At 33.4% G+C, this 26,001-nt stretch overlaps 1 protein-coding gene across 4 annotated transcripts in view; it reads left to right on the forward strand.

Moving 5' to 3' along the window:
- LOC118189518 (uncharacterized) overlaps nucleotides 1–26,001 on the forward strand; it is a 317,844-nt gene that overhangs the window by 239,448 nt on the left and 52,395 nt on the right. For all 4 annotated transcript variants that reach the window (XM_085809144.1, XM_035360141.2, XM_035360143.2 and 1 more), the window contains 5 exons: nucleotides 1,084–1,330; nucleotides 17,540–17,723; nucleotides 24,417–24,459; nucleotides 25,307–25,404; nucleotides 25,687–25,779. In XM_085809144.1, coding sequence (XP_085665270.1) covers nucleotides 1,084–1,330; nucleotides 17,540–17,723; nucleotides 24,417–24,459; nucleotides 25,307–25,404; nucleotides 25,687–25,779 — 665 coding nt within the window. The remainder of the gene's footprint in view (nucleotides 1–1,083; nucleotides 1,331–17,539; nucleotides 17,724–24,416; nucleotides 24,460–25,306; nucleotides 25,405–25,686; nucleotides 25,780–26,001) is intronic.

Here is a 26,001-nt window from a genome sequence, read left to right on the forward strand (position 1 = left end):
AATTTTACCAAACTGGACTTAATGGAATTCCTGCTAAACTGAAGCAGCAATTGACTGCACCAATCATTTATAAATGTGTATATATATTTCTGCTCTGTTACCTTGTTCAGTGAGCTTAGTTTTTTTAATTCTTATATGTTAAGAAATTGCTCACTTTTTGCTTTAAAATTAGTTGGATTATGTGATTTTTCATGTTCCAGTTAAGTTTTTAATGCGTCTAGTTAAGCTGCGTGCCATAGCTGTAGAATTATCAACAATTTAAAAGCTGAAGTGGATAGATAAGCCTAACGTACCGTCTTTTGTTTACTTCTGAAACTCAGTAGAATAGTAAATTCAGTTTCTGCAGCTTCATTGTCTTTTTGCCAAGTGGAACGAAAAGTAAACTTTCAGTCTTGTGCTCCAAAAAAACTGCCTTCTTGCTGCTGGCCAAATTGCTTGTTTTTTTTTTCATAGAAACTCTAATATTAATTGTAAAAATTGTGTTTTTTTAACTCTTTTAACTGTATTTGGTGTTTTGTTTTCCTGTATTTTACAATTTTTAATGGAAGATTCGAATTTTTATGTATTTTTGCTTTGCCACAAAGTGAGAAAGTAATTCTTTGAATGAGAAATATATCTCTGATGAAATATAAGGAAATGAATTTGAATAGAATGCAGTAAAACTTGTATCTAATTTAATAGACCATACAAGGAAGACATGTGGTGTCCACATCAAATTTTTACCTATTCATATTGGTAAAAAATTGTTCAAATTGCCACCACTTTTAAGTCCCACCTCCCCTTTTTTAAGGGGGGGGGTAATGTGTGTCATTTTCTTCAAGTGATATAAGTGAATGATAAATGCAAAATGGGATTTTTTAAGTTTATTTTATTCAAAATGTACTGTAAAATGGCATTATTGAAAATGGTATGTACAAAACTAATGATGTGTAGGTCGTTTCTGTTTTTATGAAAACATATGTAACCATGAATTAACAATGGAAAAGTGTCATCCAGAATTGCTATGCACCACTAAATGTGGTTATACCTTTAAATGATATGTTAACTGCTGTCCATTGACTGAGGGCATACATTTTATTTTAGGTTTACCATCAATTTCTACTGAAGGTGATGTTAATTTTGCATCAGGTGAATGTGATTTGCCAGTTGATGTTGAATCCCTTCTAGAAAAGCTAGTTGCTGCTGGAATAATAACTTCGAAACCATATGAAGAATCTTCTAATGAACCTAAAAGTATTGCTGAGTCAGAAACAAAGGAAGAGAAAGAAAATGATGTTGCAGAAGAGGAATCAGTTCCTGATATTGAATTGAAGTCTGAAAGTCTGAGAGTGTATGTAACATTTCTTTTACCTAGTTTATTAAATGCTGATTAGTTCGTGTTAGTGTGTAAAATCATCCGAGAGTGTTTGAAACATTATTTTACGTATTTTATTAAGCATTGATTAGTTTATGTTATCGTGCAAAATCACTAATTCTGAAATTCACAACATTTTAAAATTTTCTATGTACTTTAATCACAATTAGCAGCTGTATAATTTGCATTGTGAAATCACTCATATTAACACTTTGTGGGCCGCTGTCATGCTTGCATGACTTTTGCTTGCCAACGGTTATCGGCTGCTGTCACGCTGGCATGACTTTTACTCGGCAACAGTATCGACCGCTGTCACGTACGCGTGACTTCTTTTTGCCAACGACGATGCTTCACATCAACGTTTGTATAGATAGACATACTATAGCAAAATATTTGACGATCAGGAAACATTGGTTTCAACTGTTTTCCTCTCCCAATTCACCAGACTGTCTATTATTGAAATCTTTTTCCGTGGACGCTTGTTTTGTTAGTTTGAGACTGTCTTTCGCTGCCTTCAAATATCGGAAACTTACGTTAGATTTAAAGATATCCATCAAAATGCTCTTCGATGAGGAAATATATGCTGATCTGTTATCAGATGAGGATAACTGCTCTGATAGTGAAAGTGATTCGGACAGTGGGAGTGGTACAATTGTGAGACGATTCAAAAATAAGGGAAGACCAATAATTAATGAATCTGAAAGTGATGAAGAGAATTCTGTGGCAAATGATTGGTCAGAAGTTGATATTAAACCTAACTTTCATGCTTGCCTGGAACGGTTTGGGTTACTGGTACCATACACACCAGATATATTATCAACCGTGGATTGTTCATTGGGGACAATTTATTCAATTTGTTTGCCACACAAACAAACTTATATCATAATCAGCAGAATAATGATAACAACAATGAATCAAAAAGACTAATGCTTGGATTGATACAAATGTTGTAGAAATGAAAAAAGTTTTGAGGTTTGTTATCCAAATGGGAATAGTAAGAAAACCAGAACAAGACGATTATTGGTCTACTCACCCTGGATTACATACACCTATTTTTGGGAATACTATGCCAAGGAACCGATTTTGGCAGTTATGGAAGTATTGGCACTTCAGTAATAATGAGCATTGCCTAAAAAGGCTTGATAAAATAAAACCAGTTTACTCGTACCTGGTAGAAAAGTTTCAAAAAATTTATAAACCCGAGAAAGAATTATCTCTGGGTGAAGGTATCATTCCATGGAGGGGCAGGCTATCTTTTCGTACATATAATCCTGCGAAAATTATAAAATATGGAATTTTAGTCCGTATGGTGTATGAAGCGACATCTGGTTATATATGCAATTTAGAAATATATTGCGTGCAAGGAAAATTGCTAATTGCAACAATATTGTCCGTGCGATTGCCATATTTAAATTTATGGCACAATGTGTATGTGGACAACTATTACTATAGTGTAAAGGTTGCAGAGGAGTTACTAAAGCATTAAACAAACATCTGTGGCACAATTAGAGTAAACAGAGGAGTGCCAAATTGTTTAAAATCTGCTACATTGAAAAATAAGTCAATGGAATTTTGTAGAAAATGGAATTCGGCCAAAAAATTGATAATGATGATTTCTACGATAACTTCAGCAGACATGGTGGAATGTGTGAGTAAAAGAACCAAAAGAAGTGCATTAAACCAATTTGCATACAAGAGTATAATAAATTTATGAAAGGTGTTGATCACGCGGATCAATACCTATCGTGTTATTCCATACTTCGCAAAACAAAAAAATGGGGGGGGGAAACAGTTTTATATCTCATAAAATGTGCGTTCTCAACACGTTCCAGATATACATAAAAAATTCTGAAAATCCTATTAGATTCAAACAAGTTTTACTAAACCTTGCACTAGCATGGATTAATGGGAATGAAGAAGAGCAACAATCAAGATCAGCTGCTTAGTGTGATGAAAGATCGCCGAGGTTTGATCCACCAGGCAGACTTACTACGGACATGGGAAAACATAGAATAACATGTATTAGTGGTAATGGGAGAATTCATAACCTGCAAAGGGCCTGTAAAGTCTGCACTGCCGAAAAGAAAAGAAGTTCCACTACATACATGTGTTCTTCCTGCAACGTTTCTCTGCATGTTGGAAAACGTTTTCAGAATTATCATACTAAAAAAGAACTATAGATCCTAGGAGTTAAATTTTTTAAATAAAACGTTTTAGTACTAAATAAAAAATATAATAAAAATAGTGTAACAGTTATTTTAGTGATTTCTTTAATAATAATTATATACCAACTACTTATGTTTTGAAAAATTGCGTAAATATCACTGTTGACGAGCAGTAGAACCTGCATAAACCGGCGGCAGCGTAATGGCGCTTCGATAAATACGCGGCCCACAAAGTGTTAAAAAATATTAAAGTTTTTAATTTATGTGTTTGGCATAAAAATAATGATAACTGCTTATAAGCAGTATTTTAACATTCTGCTTCCCCCCCCTTGGTCAGTTGAGGAACAGAAATTTTCATATTTTGAAAAAAATTATCATACCAGTATTCTGCAAAAATGAAATATTTGTTATTAAGAAATAAGACTAAGTTTTTCATACATTATACTAGAATCTATTCATATAACACAATGAAATGCTATTGAATTAAAAATTGCAGTTCCAGAGCAGAATTGTGGTTACTGGTTATAATGATTATGTATCACAGCATAAAATGTATAAACGTTCAGTGATTGTTAGGGTGGCTGATAGTAGTTTGCAGTCAGGCCCTCCATTGTGAATGCTGACAGTAGCCCATTGATGAGAATGGTGCCAGAATTGAGCTTCTTGGTATAGGTAGTATTTAGGTGGTACTTAACCTCTTTGTTGACAATGTCGTGTGAACGAAATTCCCACGTGTACCAATGAGCTTGAAGTGCTCAACATCATTTTGTGCTGGAGCACATTTAGCATTTAAGCCTAATATGCAAAAATAATTCCTATAAAATTGCTTTTTATCAAAGTATTTGGATTCTTGCTTTTGTTATTTAAATGTTATTTCTTATTACATAAACAGAAAATCCTAGTACTTAAAAATTCAGTATAATTTAAATTACAGTATTAATAATGATATTTAAATATATTAAATAATTCTCATATTTAAAGTTTTTCTGTATAATAATGAAGTAACAAACTGTGAACTTATGTATCAGTGCTCATTATGTCCTAACCCATATTTATCTGCAAAAATTTTAAGAGGTTGCTGTGTGAGAAATGTTTCTAATTTATCAATGCATCATGCATTTTCCTTTTGTAGAATACTGGTAGTTCGGTCTGAGGTTCGAATCCCGCGAACGGGCTGGCTGCATGGGTGTTTTTGTGGTTTTCCCCATGTGTAACGTGTATACGAGCCAGTTTCCCTTAAAAAGTCCTCCATGAAGGCATCCTTCCCTTAAGGCAGATAGCCTTCGAGTGCTTTGCCTTAATCTAATAAACCAAACCAAAACCTTTTGTAGAATAAAATAATAAATGATATTCATCATAACAATGAAGTAGCACTTTAAAAATTCTATTCAGTAAGTTTGGGCATTCTGAGATAATTTTTGAACGTTTAAAATTTGAAATTAAGTGTTCCATTTCAGCATATCAAATATGATATTGTCGGCTGTTGGTAACAATTTGCTCTCACATCAAAGGGAGGGCACGCAGAGGGAAACTGAGCCATATCCTACTGAGTTGGGAACAAAGAAGTTAAAGAAGAATCTCATCTACCTTACTAATTATACATATGAGTTGGGAGTCTGGATGCTATGTGGAAATATGAAATCATGCTGCTTTTGTTCAGTGGCATGCTGCTTTTTAATAGGCCATCATAGTTCAGTGTGTCATCAGCGTCAACTGCTGCTCACTTCTAGCTTGCATTAGATGAAGGTAGTATAGCAGACTGTGCTACATTATCTTCACCTCCAGGGTTGTACATTCTCATTTAGTATTGTACTATGGCAGTAACAGCTCTGAGGGTGCAAAAACATGAGTCTGGTGGTTCTGAAGTACCTGTGGGAAAGGTTTCACCCTAACTTTACACAGGTCTGTGGCTGTAAGCCTTCAAACTGGAGGTATCAGCAGTGGTACAGCGTCTACCGAATTCTGTGTAAATCCTCTTGGTTGGGGCTACCTGCATAGTAGAGGTAGATAATAAATCTTGATGACCATTTAAATCTTTAGGCTGATAATTACTGTCCCCCGCTGTTAAACCAAGAACAGGGAACCCTGTGGGCCTGGTCAGATTGGTAGGTTAGAGAAAAAATTAAAAATCTGTCACTAGTAAGTGTGAGATTCTTGTCAGTAAATGGAGATTAATAAGAACTCAACTGTGGTATTTAGCCTGATCCTGCTTCCTGCTTAATACAGAGACTAGAAGAAAGTAGACCAGGCCATGTAGTGCCCTAATCAGTTTGGCAGAATACAGTGCTGAGTTTAACTCACCTTATCTTCAGGGTTTGCAGTATCCTGTTAATCTGAAAGATAGTGATGAGATGCAGCAAACATCAGCAAGCAAATGTTGTACCATATTGAGATGTTTCCTTGACTGTCTTTGTTTCAGATCTTTCTCCAGCTGAGCATTTGTGAGACATAATTGTACCTTTGGACTTTTTTGGCCCAGCTTCAAATGCAGTTAAATCCATGGGCAATGGTTAAAAATGTATAGTTGACCTAAGATGTTACTTGAACACTGATTGAATCTGAATATTGAAGAGCCATTGCTTGATCACCGAAAGAGGTGATTCTCCTTTGTGTTAATTAGCTTCAATGCTCAATAATTCTGGTGCAAAAATTCTCAATCTGCATGAATTCTCAATCTGTGCATCAGTTTGTATTATATGTTTCTTTCTTCTTCATGATGCTGCATTTTCTCTGTGAGTTAGTTTTCACCATAAACTGAGTACTTCTGAACTGTGAGATGAAGTTCAACTTGTTATTAGAAAAATGTTCCATCTAGCCTGTTTGAAAGTATCTATAACTGTGATTGTTGCCCAGTCTGTATAGTGGTTATTTGCTGTACCAATAGGCCTATTTTCGAACCCTGGAGAAGGCATGGATATTTGTAAGTGTATACTGTCTGTGCAGCAAGAGGGGCAAGTCAGAAGTCCTCTCGAGAGGTTTGTAGCAGGAGAAGAGGGGTGGGAGACCCTCAAACTGCCCCCTTCTTAGTGTTCTTCCTCAAAATTTGAGTGGAAGCTTAACATTTAGCCAAGACCTGGTAGTGTCTATATACCTAAGAGAATGCACAAGTTCCAGTCTTGCTTCCACCTGTACCTGTAATCACAATTAATTATTTTCAAATAAGAGTATTAATGATTGTTAATTTCTGGAGCCTCTGGAAATTAGTTAACAGTAGCTAGGTCAAGGCTGCACAACAAGCTGCACATGTAGGTTAGGAAAAGAAATCAGAAATAGTTTTTCTAATTGGTCTATGGCTTGATGTGTCTACAGAGATTAAGAATGAATTTTATCAGTCTGTCTTAGTGAGGCTGCGAGACTGTTACTAATGGTACTAATTACTGATACATGTCAATGTACCTTTTTTAAAGTATAATATGCTTTTGAAAAGAAACATTATTTTAATGTTGTTATACTTTCAAGAACTGAGTATTTTGATGAATATAACATCATTAAAGAGGTCTATCTTTTATCAGAAAATATGTAATTTTATTTTATTAAAGATACTGACCAGAAAATGTTTAGTTTTGCTAGCTCTGAGAACAAATATTTTTTTCACATCCATTGACATAATGGAAATAAAATAAAATTTCTAAATATCAAGGTTTAGTTTAAACAAGCAGTTGGTAGTGTCTATTTTTGTAACAAATCATAACTGTTGACTTAAGTCAGTTCTTTGCTTATGCTTCCCTCACCAAAGATGACATTCATCTGCTTGAGTAGAAAATTCATTTTAGGCTTAGATATTTCATTCAAAGTGAAGAGCATGCTAATTGTAATTTTTCAAGAGAAATAACACAGAAGAGAAATCAAGATTTAATTTCAACAAACAGATGGCAATGTCTATTTTTGTAACAAATCGTAAGTGGTGGCAAAAGCCAGTACTTTGCTTCTACTTTCCTCCCTAAAGATAATATTATTGTGCTTGGGTAGAAAATCATTTTATCCTTAGATATTTAATTCAGAGGGAAGATTATGGTAGTTATTGTAACTCTTCAAGAGAAGAAACACGCATGATTCTTATAATCATATAATAAATATTTTATTTCACACTAATGAACTTTTACTAATTTTGAAAGTTTAGACATGATCACAAATTACTCACAAAACATTTCCAGTATATTACAACATGTCACATTGTTATGGATACATTCAAAATAAAAACCCAGTTCTAAAATGAATATCAATATGCAACATCCTTTCACTTTTTGTCTTGTATATCTAGATATTACGGTACAAAACTGATGTATTCCTTAAAAACTGTAATCTAACATAGACATTTTAGTCAATGTTCATAAAGATAGAATACTCATAAGTTCAGTCTTGGGTTGCTTTACCTGTCATACATTTCGAGTACATATTATTTCAGGACTTAAAATAATTTTATCACTGCATAATGTCAAGACTGAAGGTTCTGATTTTAAACCAGCATGACTAGGTAATGAATCTCTGCCTAACCTTTGATCTAGGCCCTGAGCTTCTAACTTTGTCCTGAAGGGTTCTTCAGGACTTCTTACAATTCAATCTTGTAATCTTACAATTCAATCTCTAAGGCATATAATTGCTGAAGAGGATGGAAATTTCTACATTTGCCAATTTCAGTCAACCTACTTGCTGTTTCCCATGTCGTCCTGTAAATAGTTCCATCACTGTAGTTAAAGGCCAGTTAATTTTTTGGGGGGCTATCAGATCTTGCAAGGAAAGCATCTCCTACTTATATTACCACTTGCCTAATGGTCAGATTCCTTACAAGCTCAGACAGATATTATTTTTGGAATCTCTTTGGAAAATGATCTCGAACACTTTGCAAGTGTCATATCCTTTTCTTCTAATGACATCCATCGGTTGTACCACAAGCAGTAGGATTTAGAGTTTCACTTAGGAAATGTGATGGTTCTGCTAGATTCTCCAACAAATAAGTTAATGCTCTCTTATTGATTGTATTCTCACAATCCCATTAAACTGCTGACATTTCCTCGGAATTTAGACTAGCTCTGCCAAGAATTCTTTTAGTTAGATTTTTTATAGTACATATCAAAAAGCTCCTACAATCCACCATACTACAGTGCGGTTGATGGGTTAAAATTCCATTTTATCTTCTTTAGTTAGTGCACTCTCTTCTTGTATAACATTCCAATCTATTGTTTTATGAGTTATTTTCTCCCTCCTTTCTGCATTATAATCAATTTGCATTCCATCAAGACATCTATTCAGAAACTGTTTCACCAATTTTTGCTTCAAACTTCTTCCTCAGGTTAGCTACAGTTTCAATTAATATTTCCTGTTTTTCACAAAGTAATAAAGCATCATCCACATATAAAATTAAAAATACTTTCTAATCTAGAATGATACTGCTAAAGACACGTGAATAAGAAGCACTTTACTTGAAACCAGAACTAGTTAAGAATTCAGAAAGTGTCTTCTTTCAACATCTAGATCAGGGGTTCTCAACCGGTGGTACGCAATAGAAAAATAGGTGGCATACCACTGGTGGTATGCAATAGAAAAATAGGTCGTATGCAAAGAAGCAAAGTATTTTTAGCTATTAAATTCAAAAATTAAAACCCCAACATCCTGACTTAGTTTTCTTCTAACACTCGTAAATTTATGTGATCTGAGCTTTGCTCAAGAGTGGTGGTGGTAATAGTACTTTGTAGTGGTGGTACTAAAGGTTTTCAATTTTTTGTTTAGATGGTACGCGTTAGTAAAAGGTTGAGAACCGCTGATCTAGATGTTAATCCATACAGGGATCTGTTGAGCAGACACACTAAATGTTTTGCATAGTTTAAACCTAGAACTGGTTCCAGGAATATCGGTTCTTCATTTTCGCAATCCAGAAATATGCAGTATTAATGTTGATTTCTATAGCTTCGAATTTTCTGTATGTAACTGCAGCTAGTAAGATTCTACTCTTTCATTTCTTGAAATTGGTGAAACGGTTTTACCCAAGTCCACTCCGTCCACCCTTTGGCACAGTTTTCCATTGTTTCTGCCAATTTTTTCATTAGGAAGGTATTTTTCTTTGAGCACCCACTTAGATACAATAAGTTACCTTTCTCTGGTGGAAGTGTGATATCTCATGTGTTATTTTTATTGAGAAAATCTAACTCTTCATTTATGGCTTTCCATTTTTCTGCTTGAGGGGAGTTCATTGCTTTTTTATATATCTCACATGTCACGTTATTGGTCACATTTACTTCATAACAGTGTGTTCCTGGGAGGAAGGCCATTGTTTGAGCTAGGAGGATTATTACACAAATCATGATCTATTTCATCTCTATAATTCTCGTTCACACCATCTTCATTCATTGAGAATAAAAGTGTTGATGATGGCAAGATTCTTGACTTAGTATTCTCTTCATTAAAAATAACATTTCTTGACACATTAATGGTTTTTGTGACTGGATCAAAAAGATGGTAATTCTTTCTCATGCCCAACAAAGATAATCTTCTTGGGTGCTAGTTTGTTTCGTACAGTATCAGGCACGTGCATGTAGGCTTCTGAACAAAAAAAGTTTTAATGCGTAAGTGAAACTGTTGAATTCTGGTATGAAATTAAGGATATCCTTTTTAGAATTCTAAATATGCACCAAATCTAAAATAATATACTTGTTATTCAAGATTTAACTTCAAACTCATCACAGTTGTTAACATATTACATAAAACTCAAAAGAAAGCACTATAAAACTGGCTTGTATTAATACAGCAATATTTTATTCTCTGGAATATAACTTTAAAAAAAATTGCTGCCAGATTCAAAACAGTAAGCTAACTCAATAACAATCTAACTTACTAGCTGCATTTGTGAAGCAGAAAATATGAAATAAAAAGACTGTTATTTTCTAACCTCCTCTCAGCTTGAGTTGGGGAGGAGGCACAACTCAGTAAATTAAATGCTAAATTCTAATCTTTCTGGCACCTTTAATACTTCATCCATGTCTGGTTTTTTTTAATTTCTTTCATTGCCACTACAGGTGTTACCTGTATAGACCAAACTAATTCTCCATGTGCTATTTAGAGCTTTACCAATCTGATGACCCCTGCAGTTCCAGGAAGGACTTGTATAAACATTCCTTCCTCCTTCCTGAAACTGTAGTAATTCTTCCAGAAGGCCATTCAATAAGTTTTCAGTTGTCATTTCTAATAATAACTATATATCTCACCGCTGCAGTTGACCATTTTTTATTTTATTTTATTTATTTATTTATTTATTGCTTTTTGACTTGAATCTCGTCCTCAGATCTTTTTGCACAGCCAGTCCACAGCATCACAATCTGGAATATCCACAGCATCGCAATCTTTAATGCCAGATTCATTGATATCTTGCATAAATAATGATGGTGGTAGAGGAGTGAAGTTGGAGTTTTTTTCTGAGATATAAGTGAGAGGTTGGCAATACATGGTGGGCTCGCAGTCATGTAATACTCTGATTAACTCTTCATACAATACACATGCTTTATAGAATATTCTTTCCAATAAATCTTTCATTAGTCATATTATTTTTCCCCACCAAACGCCTCGCCATGAGGCAGTTAGAGGGTTAAATTTCCTCTGAATGCAATTTACTCCAATAAATTCGCTTATATTCGCCAATCTAAGGATTGCAACACATTAGCATCTTCAACAAAGTTTGTTCTGTTATTATTATATGTTATTGAACAGCTTCCTCTTGTTATGAATCAGCGAAATGCCAATAGAGAAACATGGGTAGAAACTGCTGAAAGAAGTTTTGGGTGGACAGCTCTGTAGACTGCTCTAGGGAAAAGACAAACCCAGACTTTCTGTTGTCTCTTTAAAAACAGAAGCCAAGCACAGTCAATTTCAGTGATTTCAAATACTTCATCATCTCAAACACAATTTTCCATGATTGGATCACCAGTCAACACCGAATTCATAAGTAATTCAGTCATATTCTCAGGATATTTATTGTTATTTTACTTTTCAAAACATTCTGCAGATTATATGAACCACAATTCCCAAAGGGAAAGGCCTGCCTGTTAACCCGAAAACAACATAGTAGTGTCAGTGGTCTTCCAGCTCTCTGTCTTTTCCAAACCACAAAAAACGTAACTTATTCCTGTTGGTGGGAGATAATGATTTGGAGAAAAGCCTTTCCTATGTCTGCTGTTATGCTTATTCTTTCTCGGCAAAAACGGTATGATACTGTTGGTATCAATTCAATGTGGTTTATTCCACTCTCTAAGTAATTGTTGTAACTAGGTGAGCCTTTCTGTTGCACCAATGCATCAAAACTGGTCAGATCATTGTAGTACTGTTTTCATTTATCATAGGGTGGTCGAGTAAATAATGCATAGGTAACTTCAGTTCATTTTCCAGCACTAACTCAATTATTTCTTCATCTTACCAATCTTTAAATAGATTTCCATAAAGCTTATAAGTTTCATTCCTCAGATGATTCTCAACTTTGTTAAGCCATTTCTCAGTTCAAAATTATCAGGAAATGGAGAAGGATCTTCAGTCCAAAGCATATGGGCTAAAAAGTGATCCTTTTCAACTTCATCTGTGTTTAAGAAATGTTGCTTTGCTGCTGCTTGTAATTCAATCACCATGTTGTTTTCTGAGAGGTCACTTATACCTAATGAATTAAGAGCCCATAACCCATTCACGACAGGCATCTCTCTTACCAAAGCGTTGTCTTGGGATGGCGCATTAACCAGATGCGTTGTTTTGTGGAGATGGACAATTCGTGCTGCTAAGCCTAACTTTGGAAAAAAATTCCTATAAATTAAATTTTTCATCCAATTGTTCTAAGTTTTGGTGCATTATGAGAAGAACATTCAGGTAGTTGTCAGAATTAAAGCTTTGTTATTATATTTTTCTTAAAAATTTTATAAAATAGTCATTCTAGAATAATATAAATTCCCCCTAATCCCCCAAATAAATATGGAAAAATAGCCAAACAATCGCAGATAATTAAAATTAAAAAATATTTAAACTGCCTTTCATAAAAATTCAATGTGCCAGCAATGAAAAGGAAGCAATATTCCAAAAAAAGAGACAGTGTATGAATTTCTTTGAAACATGGGTGTACGCAAAGTCCAACATTGCATATGTCACAGAAATAGAATATCTGTTGCTATTTTACTCAGCAAATTTGACTCATTTAGCATTTGTGTATGTTGTTCTAAGGTTAGATAGTGCTTTCGTTTTGCCATAAAAACAACAACAACACCTTTCGCTAAGTGATACAAAATAATTTGTCTCAATGCAGGGAAACTGAGAGTAATAAAAAAGTCTCTAATGATATAACATCTACTCCACTGTAATGGGATAAAAAAATAAAATAAAAATAAGAAAAATTAATAAAATAAATTTAAAAGTATTCCAGACCATCGAGAACAACATGTTCATTTGTTTATATAAAATGGTGCAGTAAGAGCCATTACATTACTCAACACTAACGAATATGCATTTGTGTATATTCTACGTTCAAATACTGCTTTCGCCTGCCATTAAAAAAATACGTTTCATTGACAATACAAAATATTCATCTCAATGCCGGAAAAATCTAAGAGTAATAAAAAAGGAAAAATCTAAGAGTAATAAAAAAAAATCTAATGATAGAACATCTATCCCACTATATCGCAAAAATAAAAATAAAAAGTACCTCAATGCAGCGAGAACACATGCATTTGTTTATATCAAATGACGCAGTTAAAGAGACATTACATTGCTCAACACCCCACCTACAAATCTCACTTTCATTCTGAAACGAAATACCAAAAATAAAAAACATCACATAATAATGAAGGTAAACATACTTAATTTTCGATATATTTCACCATAACAGACATACAGCTACATCTAGCGACAATAAAAAATGCTAATTAAATGTTCTGTCTAAAAAGTCAAATGTGGTACGCATGGCCATAGAGTGAATTAAATGACGATTCAAATATGACACAAACGGTCATGAGATAATGTTTGCTGCTGATGCATATATGATACACCTGTACTGAACGGGTTAATTGAAAAATGCAAACAGTAGTGAGCATGGAAGTCAGTCATAAGCCATGCTGTCGTTATTAAGATGGCCAATAATTGTCTAATCTAGTTTTGTTTCAATTGAAGTGATTCCTGAATTTGTTTACAGTTTCCAATGAATAGCTTTTCAGCAATATCTGCTTCTATGAGTACTTTGATAGGTTCATTAACATCATTATTAAAATTAATGCCACATTTGGAGAGTTCTTCTCATGTCACAGCTGATATTGTCTTACAAATTTGCCAGTTTTTTAGTTGACTCAAAGCAGTAAATTGACAGTTATATGTTTCGGACAAATTTGATAAATCCATTGTAAAAACATCATGTTGGCAAACTGCTGTATTAGATCGTCCAAAATATGAATGTTGTAGATACTCTTTTCTGCTAGACTGATAATTCCTTATTTAGCAGTAGACCTTAGCATATACTGTCTTTGTGATCCAGTATCTGCAATGGCCCTAACCTTGCATTTCTTTCCTTTCTTTCTGATGATTACTGTGAATGTTTGTAAAACAACATTAGAAGCTCTAGATCATTTTGCAAGAGCTTCATCTTGTACTTTTGGTTCTACGTCTTATTTCTGATTTGTTGAAGAAGGAAACCTCTTTCAAAATACTCTTACATAACAATAAGTTATGCTGTTTTCCATGTAATTAATGGTTTAACTTCAACCTGCAAACCTAAACTCCATATTCTTCTAAGCCAATGGAAACAACAGTGTGGATTTTCTGCAACAGTCTTCTTTCAAGGTTATTTTTTTTGGCATTTTTACAGTTGCAAGATTTGTGATCCCCAGAGCAAAATATGCACTGTTTCTTGTTCTGAGAATATAAAAGTTCAGTTGCCATAGAAATGTGAGACTGGTACTTTTTAGTGTTGGTCTCTTGATGGTCATCAAAATGGTTTATTTTCACAGAAATGATTAAAGCTTTCAACTGCCATAAAAATTCTCTCTTTGCTTTTAACCTCATCTTGCTGAAGGGTAAGAAGGTGGTCTAAATCACTTGTGGCTTTCTTAGAATAGTTGGATTGCTCTTCTTGTGATAACTCTTCATTAGATCATTGATTGGCAGATCTAAATCTTTCCCATGTATGCAGCATCTCATTAGGAAGAGCAGATTCAACAAAAGGATGACTCATAGCAGCTTACTTATCTTTCGTAACTCCTAAAGTTTCTAAGTCCCTCAGCTTTGATTCCTATTGATCATACAACCAGTGGAGGCCAGTTTTTTCTGATTTTTGTTCTGACATATGGTTAGTAGGCCTCACATGTAGAATTTTATCTGCAACTCCTCCATAGTGAGCCTGTAATTCAATTGCTGTTGTTTGTCTTTATAGCTTTGAAACTTAATTAATCATCTTTATTATTAACTGCATTAACTGCCAATTTGTGATAAAAGTTATGAGAAAGTACAAACAATAAATTTTTTCAGGGCCTTTCTTATAACTAACTTCACCAGGTGGAAACCTTTTTATTAACTCTTCAACTGATGAGTTTTTTTTCCATAGCTTGTGCAAAATCTACAAATTTATCATGATTATCCAAATTTGGATCCATATCTGTCACCTTAAATTGTCCCCTCCCCAAACCTAACCATATTATATTGAACCCCCACAACCCAAAACCTAGCCTCTTTATATTACTGTGAATAACATGCACGTAACATACATTTGACATAGCCCAAGCCTCCTCTTTATATTACTGTCAAATGAGGGTAGTTAAATTTTGCGATAATGCAATGAAGTATTTGGCAAATGGATTAATACTGTTGGCAACGGATTCTTCTTTTTTCTCATTCAGAAGATTATTCAACTTATTTTCTAATATTTTCCATTTATCAATTTAACATTCTGAATCATCAATTTCTTTATCAAATATGCTCATCTTTTTCTTCAGATTTTAATGAAGCCTGTTTGCATTTATATTCACATGATAACATTCATTTGGCATTAGATTCTATTAGTTTTAGCTTCAGAGTTTTTTATCATTAGATAATGTACTTTCAGTCCCATAAAAGTTATTGCACACAATAGTCCAAATCTTTCGGCAATCTGGCTGGATGAGGTCTGAAATGTGCACAAAGAAGGAATGATGAGGATGTTTACGTTTTCCTTTAGACTTGAAGATTTGGCAGCTGTAAAAATTTAATGAAGTGGAACCATTCCTTTTCTAAGTTGAAATAGGTTCTTGCAAAATTAAATTGTTATAGATGTTTTCAAACAAATTCCAATCAGCATTCCTGAAGCTCCAGCAGAGGTTCCCCACACCAATGGAATTAACCTTAAGATTAATTTCAATTAAAATAGGAAGTATATCGCTACTTATACGGTGAAGTACTCTCCAGTAACTGTAAAGAAGTAAGTCAGGGCTGACAAAGATCAAATCCAGTACACCAGTTGATCCATTATTATTCAAGCAGAAAATGTGTATCTCATCATTTAGGGACAGAAAGGCCTTGCCATTGACCAGAATATTAAGTTCCAGACCTCTTGCATTGGTAACAGAGCTATCCCAGATAGTATTCTTGGCAGTAAGCTTCCCAAGTATTACGGTGTGAATAGACCCTCCATCATGTTTGTATCAAGTCACTGATTATTTGGTACAGGTTCTTGATGATAATACTGCAGTCCTTAGAGGGGACAATTATACTTAGATATTCGAGGCCTATAGTTGCATTGCCAGTATCTATGAACCTCTAAAAATGCATGTCTCAAATAAGAAGCAATTAAGAAGTTTCTTCATGAGTGAAGCAATTAAAAAGTTTCTTCATGAGTGAGACTTACCATCAGATTAGACAAGTTTTGTTAGTTATCACTGACAGATAACCAGGCTTGTCTGAAATTTCTATATTTTAGAGTTAATGTTCCCCAAATTTTCATTATTATGAAATTTTCATCACTGATACTTTTACCCTAGTCCTTCATTTGATGAACAAGATTTTTCAATTTTTGCAATGTACTGCACTGCTATTTCATTGCATTCCATTTTCTACTGATGAAATTTATCAAGCAGCAACATTTTCTTAAAGTCAGATTTCAATTTAAAGAGACCACCTAATTTTTTTAAGCATTTAATTTGATGAAGAATAATTCTCAATAAGCGTGAAATTTCTATTGCAGACAATTTGCAAGTGTGTAGACTTTTTCCTACTTTGCTGTTGCTGCTTCATAATTTTCTGGCTGTACCATAATTTCATTGGTGACAAAAAGTATTCCCTTTGCCTTGAGAGTACAAGTAATTTGAAATATTCATTAGGAATAATTTTGTCCGTTGAACCAGCGATGCTATCTTTCATTTTCTAAATTCTAAACCGAGAATACAATGGATAAACTCACGTTCATAAATTGTTACTTTGCGCTAAACTGGGCCCTTAACCTGTTCAAATTCCTGGTTTAAATAAATTTATCTAGCCTTAAAGTGGAATAAAAGTGAAAACAAATTCATAGGTGTTGCTTCACTAAAACACATTCATAGAATATGAACACGAGAATAAAATAATTTTGCTAAAAAGTACACCAAAAGTTGGACAATGGAATTACGAATTTAAGAGTAAGAAAAATAAAATTGTTCTAGGTAACTGTTTTAGAATCTTTTGCATGACTAGCCTCTGTTGTGTTAATTATACTCTGAGAAGATATGATTTTGTAGGGAGATTTTAATATCTTGGGCAAGTTTTAGAATAGCTGTCATGTCAGACTTATGTAAGTTCTGAGAATGTTTTTGAACAAAAGAGTAGTTTCTTTTATATGGTGCAAAAACATTCTCTAGAAGAAAAAAACTGGAATTCAAATAATTAAACACAATGGAGGATTCTCAGTGGTTCATATGATACTGAAGTTTCAGAGATTATCCAGATTCACACCAGACACAAAAAATAATCACATATATGTGTTACTTGGAGGATTAAGAAGTTTAGTGTTACTGCCACTAACTTTCATCTTCTTTTCTTATTAATTATGAATATAAATGATTTCCAGGTATTATCCCAGTGTTATAGCCTTACTATACAAAGGATCACAGTGCTGTACTTGTGGTTTGAGGTTCAAAGAACTTCAGAGTGACCAGTATAGTCGCCATTTAGACTGGCATTTCCGAATGAATAGAAGAGAAAAAGAGGGCGCTAAGAATGCTTTTGCAAGACGATGGTTTTATGAGGTGGAAGTGAGTATATAAATATTTAACAAAATTGTCTTCATAGGTTTAAAAAAATAGCAATCTCGATGAAAAATTTTGTGATGAGGAAAAAACTATATGTATATATAGAGAGAGAGAGAGAGAGAGAGAGATGCTATAAAAGTAAATCCTGAACCAACTCAGCAAAGACATGAAAGAAATTAAATTAAAAAGGATTGCTATTTTGAAATTTTTTAACAAAGAATGAAATTTTGTAAATGAAAAAAAAAAAAATTAGTGTTTTAAAGTTAGAAGAAATTTTGAAAACAATCGAAATGCATTCCGAACCCTTAGTTCAAAATGACATCAAATATTGCAAATTTCAAAATTATCTCAGTTAATTTTTGCCATAAGAGAAATTTTGTCTTATTTTTTCTAACAAGTACAAAATATTCCTAAATATTTACATAAGAGAAATGAATACAGTTAGTCTCCTATTTTATAGAAAAATAATTTTTTGAAATTTAAAAGTAGTGAAGAATGAAGTGGGACCATTCCTTTTCTAAGTCATCTGAAATAGGTTCTTGCGAAATAAGATCGTTATAGATGTTTTCAAACAAATTCTAATCTGCTTTCCTGAAGCCCCAGCAGAGATTCCTCACACCAGTGAGATTGATCTTATGATTAATTTCAATTACAATAGGGAGTACATCGCTTTGTGCCATTTCAAACATTTTGTAACTGTATATAAATATGCCTATGATTAACAGTTATGAAAATAAAGGCCAAGTAAGGACTTTTGTGCAGATGATATATAAAACAAGGATTTGTTATGTTGTATGTAACTGTATTCATAATGTCATTATAATGCATTTCTTTAATTATATCTCTTGTGATCAACTAGTATAAAGTGTCTGTCAATATGACTTTATCGCTGTCAGTACAGTTAATAGAAAAGCTGCTGGGAACTGTAAAAAAGTAAGCAAATTGATTATTGTAAAGGTATTTATATCATCTATCTTGCATATATGGTGTCAGCCAGTAAGTATTTTTTTTCTATTTAAATAGATAGAGCATAATCTTAATTCAATGGTAAAAGATCTACCAGAACAGCTCCTAATAATCAATTCATTGGCTTATCAGCATTTAAAATATATCTGAAAAGTTTCTAAACTGAGTCGGTACTGCATGAATTGGCAAATATGTATTTGAAACAACGGTTAGGAGTTCTCATTCATTTCTCCCCTTTAGGTTATAAAAAGAAACATTTGTAAATCAAATATTCATTGGTGAGCAAAAGCAAATTTTCTGCAAGTATGGTTATTCTAAAAGCAATGGGCTGCTAAAGTATTTTGGGGGATATGGAAAGAAATCTAGATTATAGATATCAATTATTACTGAAGAGCAGTATTAGCAGCAACTGATGTTGCTGAAACAAACTGTTCATGGTGCGGAATAAAATTTACTGTGAACTAACGCAAGTGTCTTTGTATCTTAACAATGTAACAATGCACAATTTCATATAGGGCAAGAATTTCTGCAAAAATAATATGATTTAGATGGGAAACTCTGATGCATCGACTATATTTCTATGCTTTGTCATCATCAGGTTACTGAACTTTTACGTCTTTAGAGTCACTTTAATGGAAAAATTTCTTCCACAGTATGGTGTCTGAAGAGAGTTTAATTCATTCTTTGGTAAAACTGAAGAGCTTCTATTAAGAAGGTAGAAAATTTAAAACTGAACTGGACAAAAACTATTAATAATATAATTAAATGTATCTTAGCTTAAAGTTGAACGTGTTTACTTTTTCACACTATCTTGAAACTTACTGTAAGAAACTGCACTACCTATAGAGTAACCTAATGATATTTTTCCACTCTTTTTTTAAAATTATTTCACCTTTTCAAAATCTGCCGGATAGTGTGTTTCTCTCATTTTGTTTTATTCTGAGATTTCTGAAATTTTTATTATATTCTGAGCATATTAAATTAATATTGGTTAGATTATAAACTACAGATCTCAGTGTCAAGTTTTATGAATGTAAATACTTAATTCTTAAGTTTTAAAGTTTCGTTTGGTAGAAATAAGGTTTCTTGTGTCAGAATTCAAGTTCTGTTTCATGTTGTTATGCAGGGCGTTGAAGAAAGATTGTATGGTATATAAGAAATAATCAAGTAAATTTTGATTGTGGAAGCCTTTGCCATGTGAAACCATGCACAGAAGATGTATAAAATTAAAATTTTTGTGTTGACCTCATAGAACAGTAAAAGAAGAATTATTTTTTATAGTGAAATAACTGTCTGCTGCCCCCAAAGAAACCCTCATATATCAAATATTTTCCAAGATACCCCTAATGAAAGTTCAGAAAACTGTATTCAGGTTATAAGGTATTTCTCCCACTTTCCTAGCTTGCCTTCTTGGTGTAGTGGTTCTGCACGCTGGGCCGGTATTCCAGAGGTCCATGGTTTGATTCCCAGCGGAGGTGATACTAATTTTTCATCTCTCCGTCTTTTCCGAAAAAATCCCAATGTCTCTATGGTGGCGCCCAAACTAAAAAAGGATTGTGGATGATGACTCTCCATACCCAGGATTTGGCGACTGGGTCCCCTAAAAACCCCAGTCGCCTTTTAAAAAGGGGAGTATATAAGGTATTTCTCCCATTTTCCTAGTGCGCCTTCATGGTGTAGTGGTTCTACACGCTGGGCCAGTATTCTAGAGGTTCGTGGTTTGATTCCCTGCGAGGGCTGTTGCTAATTTTTCATCTGTCCCTCATCAAAAAAAAAAAAAAAAATTCTAATGTCTCTACAAGGTATTGTTGAAGATATCTTCGTATGTTAACTTTTTTAATGCAAATTTCTTAAAATAAGTTGCATAAATATGATCATGGATTTTAAATTTCCATAGATAGAAATTCTAAAACTCGGAATTTTGCATAGCAAATTAAATTTCACTCGAGACTTAAAATTAATACTATTGCAATAAGTGAGAATGCCATAAGACATTTTAACAGTAATATACAGGGTGCCACCAAGTTTGCTACCATCCATTTAACTGCCGAATGGCTGCAGTTATAGTCATAAAAATGATCTCTAGATATAGTAAAGTTGTAATGCGCTAATATATATATGAGACCGCATATAATGTCACCTGATGGAAAACGGCAGAGTTAGCTTTTCTGTCTCAAAAATGGTACGATGCAGGAGGAAAACAGGAATTACAAAGTTGTAGAGCGTCATCGATTTAGTACGAAAATACACCTCGTAGACATGAATGTTAAGAACAAAATGTTTTCAACGTGCATTTGTTTGTGATTTCATACACTAACATGATAAAATGATCTTTTTTTTAAAAAAAAAAAAAAAAAAAAACTAGTTATCACAAGATACCTTTATTTTCGATGTTCGGAATTCTGAAATGCACATCTGGATTCTTGTTAGAACTTCACATTACACACATTGTAGTATGGCTGGTGAGGTGTTTGCACAGACATTTGTAATATGTCATTGAAGGTCATACAGTGTTTTTGGAGGGGTGCATACACCTGCTGTTTGAGGTATTCCCACAGGAAAATGTCCATTTGAGTCGGGTCAGGTGAACTCGGAGGCCATTCTTTGAAGCCACCATGACCCAGTTATTCATTCTCCAAATTCCTTCATCAGGTACTACTTCATTGGTGATGTCTTGTGCACCATCATGTTGCAACGTCCATTCTGGAGCTGAAACAATGACAGGTTTTCAAAAAATCGGATATTACATTTTGAAGAAGCTCTAAATATCATGCGGCCATTAAAGTACCCTAATAAGATATTGGGCCAATTAGCCTGTTGTTCTAAATGCCATACTAAACGTTAATCAAAAATCAAATTTGATGTTGAATGTTGCCAAAGCATGAGGAAGTTTTGATTGCCAAATAAAGTGTTCTGCCTATTATATTTGTGCATTTCTTTCCGAGAAAAGCATGCCTCATATGTCCACACTATATCTGCTACGAATGTCTGATTTATGACAAAGCTGCACTATACTAAATGTCTGTCGGGATTTCCTTCCAGTAATGCCTGATGAGGAGTATGTACGCTGGTATGGATAAACAACTAATTTGTTTGGGATTTTCCAAACACAATCTTTTTGAGAAGCCACGATATGTGAGGGCATATGATAATACATTTTCCAGTTGGACTTTCCGCCTTGTCTTAGCTGGTCTGTTGGATTGAAATCGTCTAGTTATGTAGTCTTAAATATTAGTTAGTCTAGTTACGTCCCTTAAATATTTCACAACTTGTGGGAAGGTTTTATATGAAGGATGCGGGCTACAGGAAGAGTTACTGATATAACCGCACTGCCAATCATTGCTTGTGCCCACATTCACCTTAAAGTAAAACCATCTCACAGTAATCATATTTTGAAAATTGTCCATGACCATAAGCTTTAACATAACCCCCCCCCCAAGGAGATATCTCTCTTATAGCTATCTCGGGTAAACAGGTGTGACATTTCATACACTATTTATATGGTGCACAAATTTTGCACTCAAGCTCCAGTTGCATAGAGTTGATATGTTTTGCAACACGATAATGCACAATCTGCATATTGTCTACTCTGCTTGCAAAGACAATCTGTATATGGATGTACCCCGCGGGGTTTGAACCACAGTCCTCTTGAATATGAATCACAAGTGTAACCATTATGCTGCAATGTGAGCTCGTTTTTTGTACAAAAGATAATCTTTTCTTCTTTTGCTCAAGTTTCATAATGTCATAATTTTGGAAACTGCGAAGAAACAAATGTGCATTTTCAACATTATGTTTCTAGCATTCACATATACAAGGTGTTTTTTGTATTAAATGGATGATACTCGACAACTTTATGATTATTTTTTTCCTCTTATACTGTTTTTGAGATAGGAATGCAACTTCCACCGTTTTAAACCAGTTGGCGTTGTAAGTGTTGTCACAATAGCGATAGCTACTACTATACCTAGACACCACTTTTAGCAGCAGCCGTTCGGCAGTTAAATGGGGGGTACTAGACATTAGTAGTACCTTGTATATATATATATATATATACACTCACTTCCAAAAGTTAAGCACGAAGATGTGTAATGCAAAAAAATTAACAAATACTGCTTTGATTAACGCAAAATTCAGCAGGAAAGTAGCATATATATTTATACATAAAACAAAATCAATAATTATATACAGAAATGAAAACAATATTAAATTTTTATAAGTTATCCGATAATGACATACTGGAGACTTAAACAGAATTATGTATAAAGCGAAAATAAACAGCATAAAATGAAAAAAGGACATTAATAGGGTATGTGATCCCCCCCTATCTGTATACAAAGTTTACACCTTGTGACCATGCTTTCAATTAGGTGGTCAACCACCGCAGAATTAAGCAATCAACATTCTTCTTGTAGAGCAGTTTCCAGCTCAATAAGAGTGGCTGGAGGTGGGAAACGTGAAGATACAGCACGACCGAGAGCATCCCAAAAATTTTCAATGGGATTAAGGTCGGGCGAATATGCTGGCCACACCATACGCACAATCCTTTCACTCTCCAGGTAGTCATCGACGATGTCAGCTCTATGGGGACGTGCATTATCATCCATTAAAACAAAAGTAGGGCCAACTGCTGCAGTGTACAATCTTACAATGGGTTCTAGGACTTCATCTCGATATCGGACAGCCGTCAAAGAACCCCGTTTAAAGACATGCTCATCTGCATTTCATTGAACATTACGCGCCTAATAGTAGTATGTCAATCCAGCAATGGACATTTCAAAGAAAATTAACATAAAATGGAAGATTATGGATAATCATCTATTAAATCATAAATTTTTGCCCTGTTTTGAGATCAATACAAGTAGAAGAATTTCGTATTCTTTCATTTCTTAATCCTTTTTCTTAGAAGATCTACATTTCGAAACTTTACATAAAACTGTGCAATGTAAATATTTACTTGTGAGTATTTTGAAGAATGCTGTTTGCTTAAAAAGAATTAATGAATTGATCTTAAACTTGCATAAAACATGAAATTTGAGGGTTTTGAATTAATAGATTTGTAAGCATAATGTTCTCATAAATTTACTTAGAATTTTTATATAAATAAATTAAAAAAAAAATAGCATTGAATTACTTTAAAAGGATATTTACAAAATATGATTTGTTTTTAATGTTTGCTTCTTTATTTGAAAACAAAATTCCATGGAAAGAACTATTTCCCCATTTACTCTTTTAAAGAATTACTAGTTTTCTGTGTGCTGTATATGTAACTGTATTTGTAAATACTCGTTTCAGTTTTCTTTCTATCACAGTGTTTAAGTTTTATTATTTCAAGCATATGCTGAAGATATATGTATATTTAACTAGTTAACCTATAAACCTTGACAGGAAGAAAACAAAAATCTGTTTAGTTTCAAACTTAAAAATCCTGACACACTGCAGAAGCCATAGTGAACATGGGGTTTCAGAATAACTCAGGACAACAGATTATTATTTATTTTTTAATTAGTATTTATTACTTATGGACACAAAAGAAAGTTAAATAATTTGAAATATACATAAATCTTTTAAACTCAGTGAAACTGCTGTGCTGTTTATTCATCAGAATGTACTTTAGCTAAATGTTTTTGTTAAAAAAAATTCAAATATATGTATTTATTTTAATTGTAATGTACTTTTTTGCATATTACTATTTTCACACTTTTCCTCAGCTTTTGTATTGGTTTTTAGGACTGGATTCAATTTGAAGAATTTGAAGATTTTGAAGAAAGAGGTAAATTAATATTTCAGCTAATTGCGTGCTTTAACAGTAATAACTAGTACTGTAGTAACCTGAAGTTATGTCTTTCTAGACAGTCATTCTTCGACTGACAACAGAAATTACAGTAGATTTTTCTGTAGGGATAGTGTTGAAATAGGAAGGGTCATACTGAAGCATTAATTTTGTTAAGAAATTATAAAAATCATATATTAATAGAGTTAAAATTTATAATGACTATGTATGGTGCAGATATTGCTGATACTAAAAAAAAAAAAAAAAAAATGCAAAATTTAGATCTTTATTGTAGAATTAGGTTATTATGGTGAGAATCTTTGAAGTCTCTACTGGTAGAGTAGATGGGTTGTTTTCAGAGGTAAAATAATGGCACAACTATTGATATTTTTGTGGCAACATCTGGCCATGACCTGGAGCATTATTTGGTGACTACCTTGATGAGTGAATTTTGGGCATGGCAGTAATATTAAACTGCTGGAATAAAATGGTAGCTAAGCTAGTTTTCAAACACAGAAACAGTTACAGCAAAAACATGTGAACTATTTACACCAAGTATGCCTAAATTTCATAAAACTCTTTATCCATATTCTGGATGAGGCAATACAAATCAAGATATTACTGTATTATATGTTTCTTATTAGAGTCCTATATGGTGAGATGAATGTATGATTTTCCCACTTTATGGTTAAGCTATGCAGGCCATTCGCACATGTATTTCTCATTGAATATGTTAGTTTTAAGTTCAATTTTGGTTAAGAAATTGCTTCATCTTTCTTCAGACTTTATTTATTTGTTACAGACAGTCTATATCAGGATTGTTTTAATTCTTGCTTTTTTTTTTTAGTTCCAAGTTATTTTGAGCTTCAAGCCGATGAACCTCAAATGGAAGCTGCAGTTACACCGGTTGTACATAGTGTCCCTGCCGCAGAAAATATAACAGAAGTATGGAAAGTTTAGCAATTTTTGTTGCATTTCATATTATAGATGAAAATTTGTTTTACAAAACATTTAATTCTTATATGTTAGCCAATTAGAAAATATTTTGCTTTTAAAAAGATAAATATATTTTATGTGTGCATACATAAAATGTGTTGTTAATACATTTCTTTCTCTTTAGTACATTGATATCTTTTAATGAAGTATTCCTTTCACAAATGTGTTTGGTTTTGCCACATTTTTTAAAATTTTTTGGTTGCTTATAATTTTGTATTTAAATTTTAATAGACATGCCAAGTCTGTGGCGAAACGTTTGATCTTTTTTGGGTTGAAGATGAAGAGGAATGGCATTTGCGTGATGCAGTACGACATGATGAGCAGGTATGATTATGAGAAATTTTTAATTTATGTGTATAAATTTATTTGCTTTTCTGTGCTACTTTTTTCCCCTTGTAAGTAATTGCTTTGAGGCATGAAGAAAGGCATTTAAATATAACTAAAGAAATCTTTTTGTTAGATACTCATGCATCAGTTTAATAGATTGTTAGAATATTAATTCTGATAGATCGTTGATGATAAAAATTAATCCTTCGAACCATTTGT

The sequence above is a fragment of the Stegodyphus dumicola genome, chromosome X2 (genome assembly GCF_044657685.1).
Source record: "Stegodyphus dumicola isolate Sdum_Otavi_A_Nest chromosome X2, ASM4465768v1".
Taxonomy (NCBI): domain Eukaryota; kingdom Metazoa; phylum Arthropoda; class Arachnida; order Araneae; family Eresidae; genus Stegodyphus; species Stegodyphus dumicola.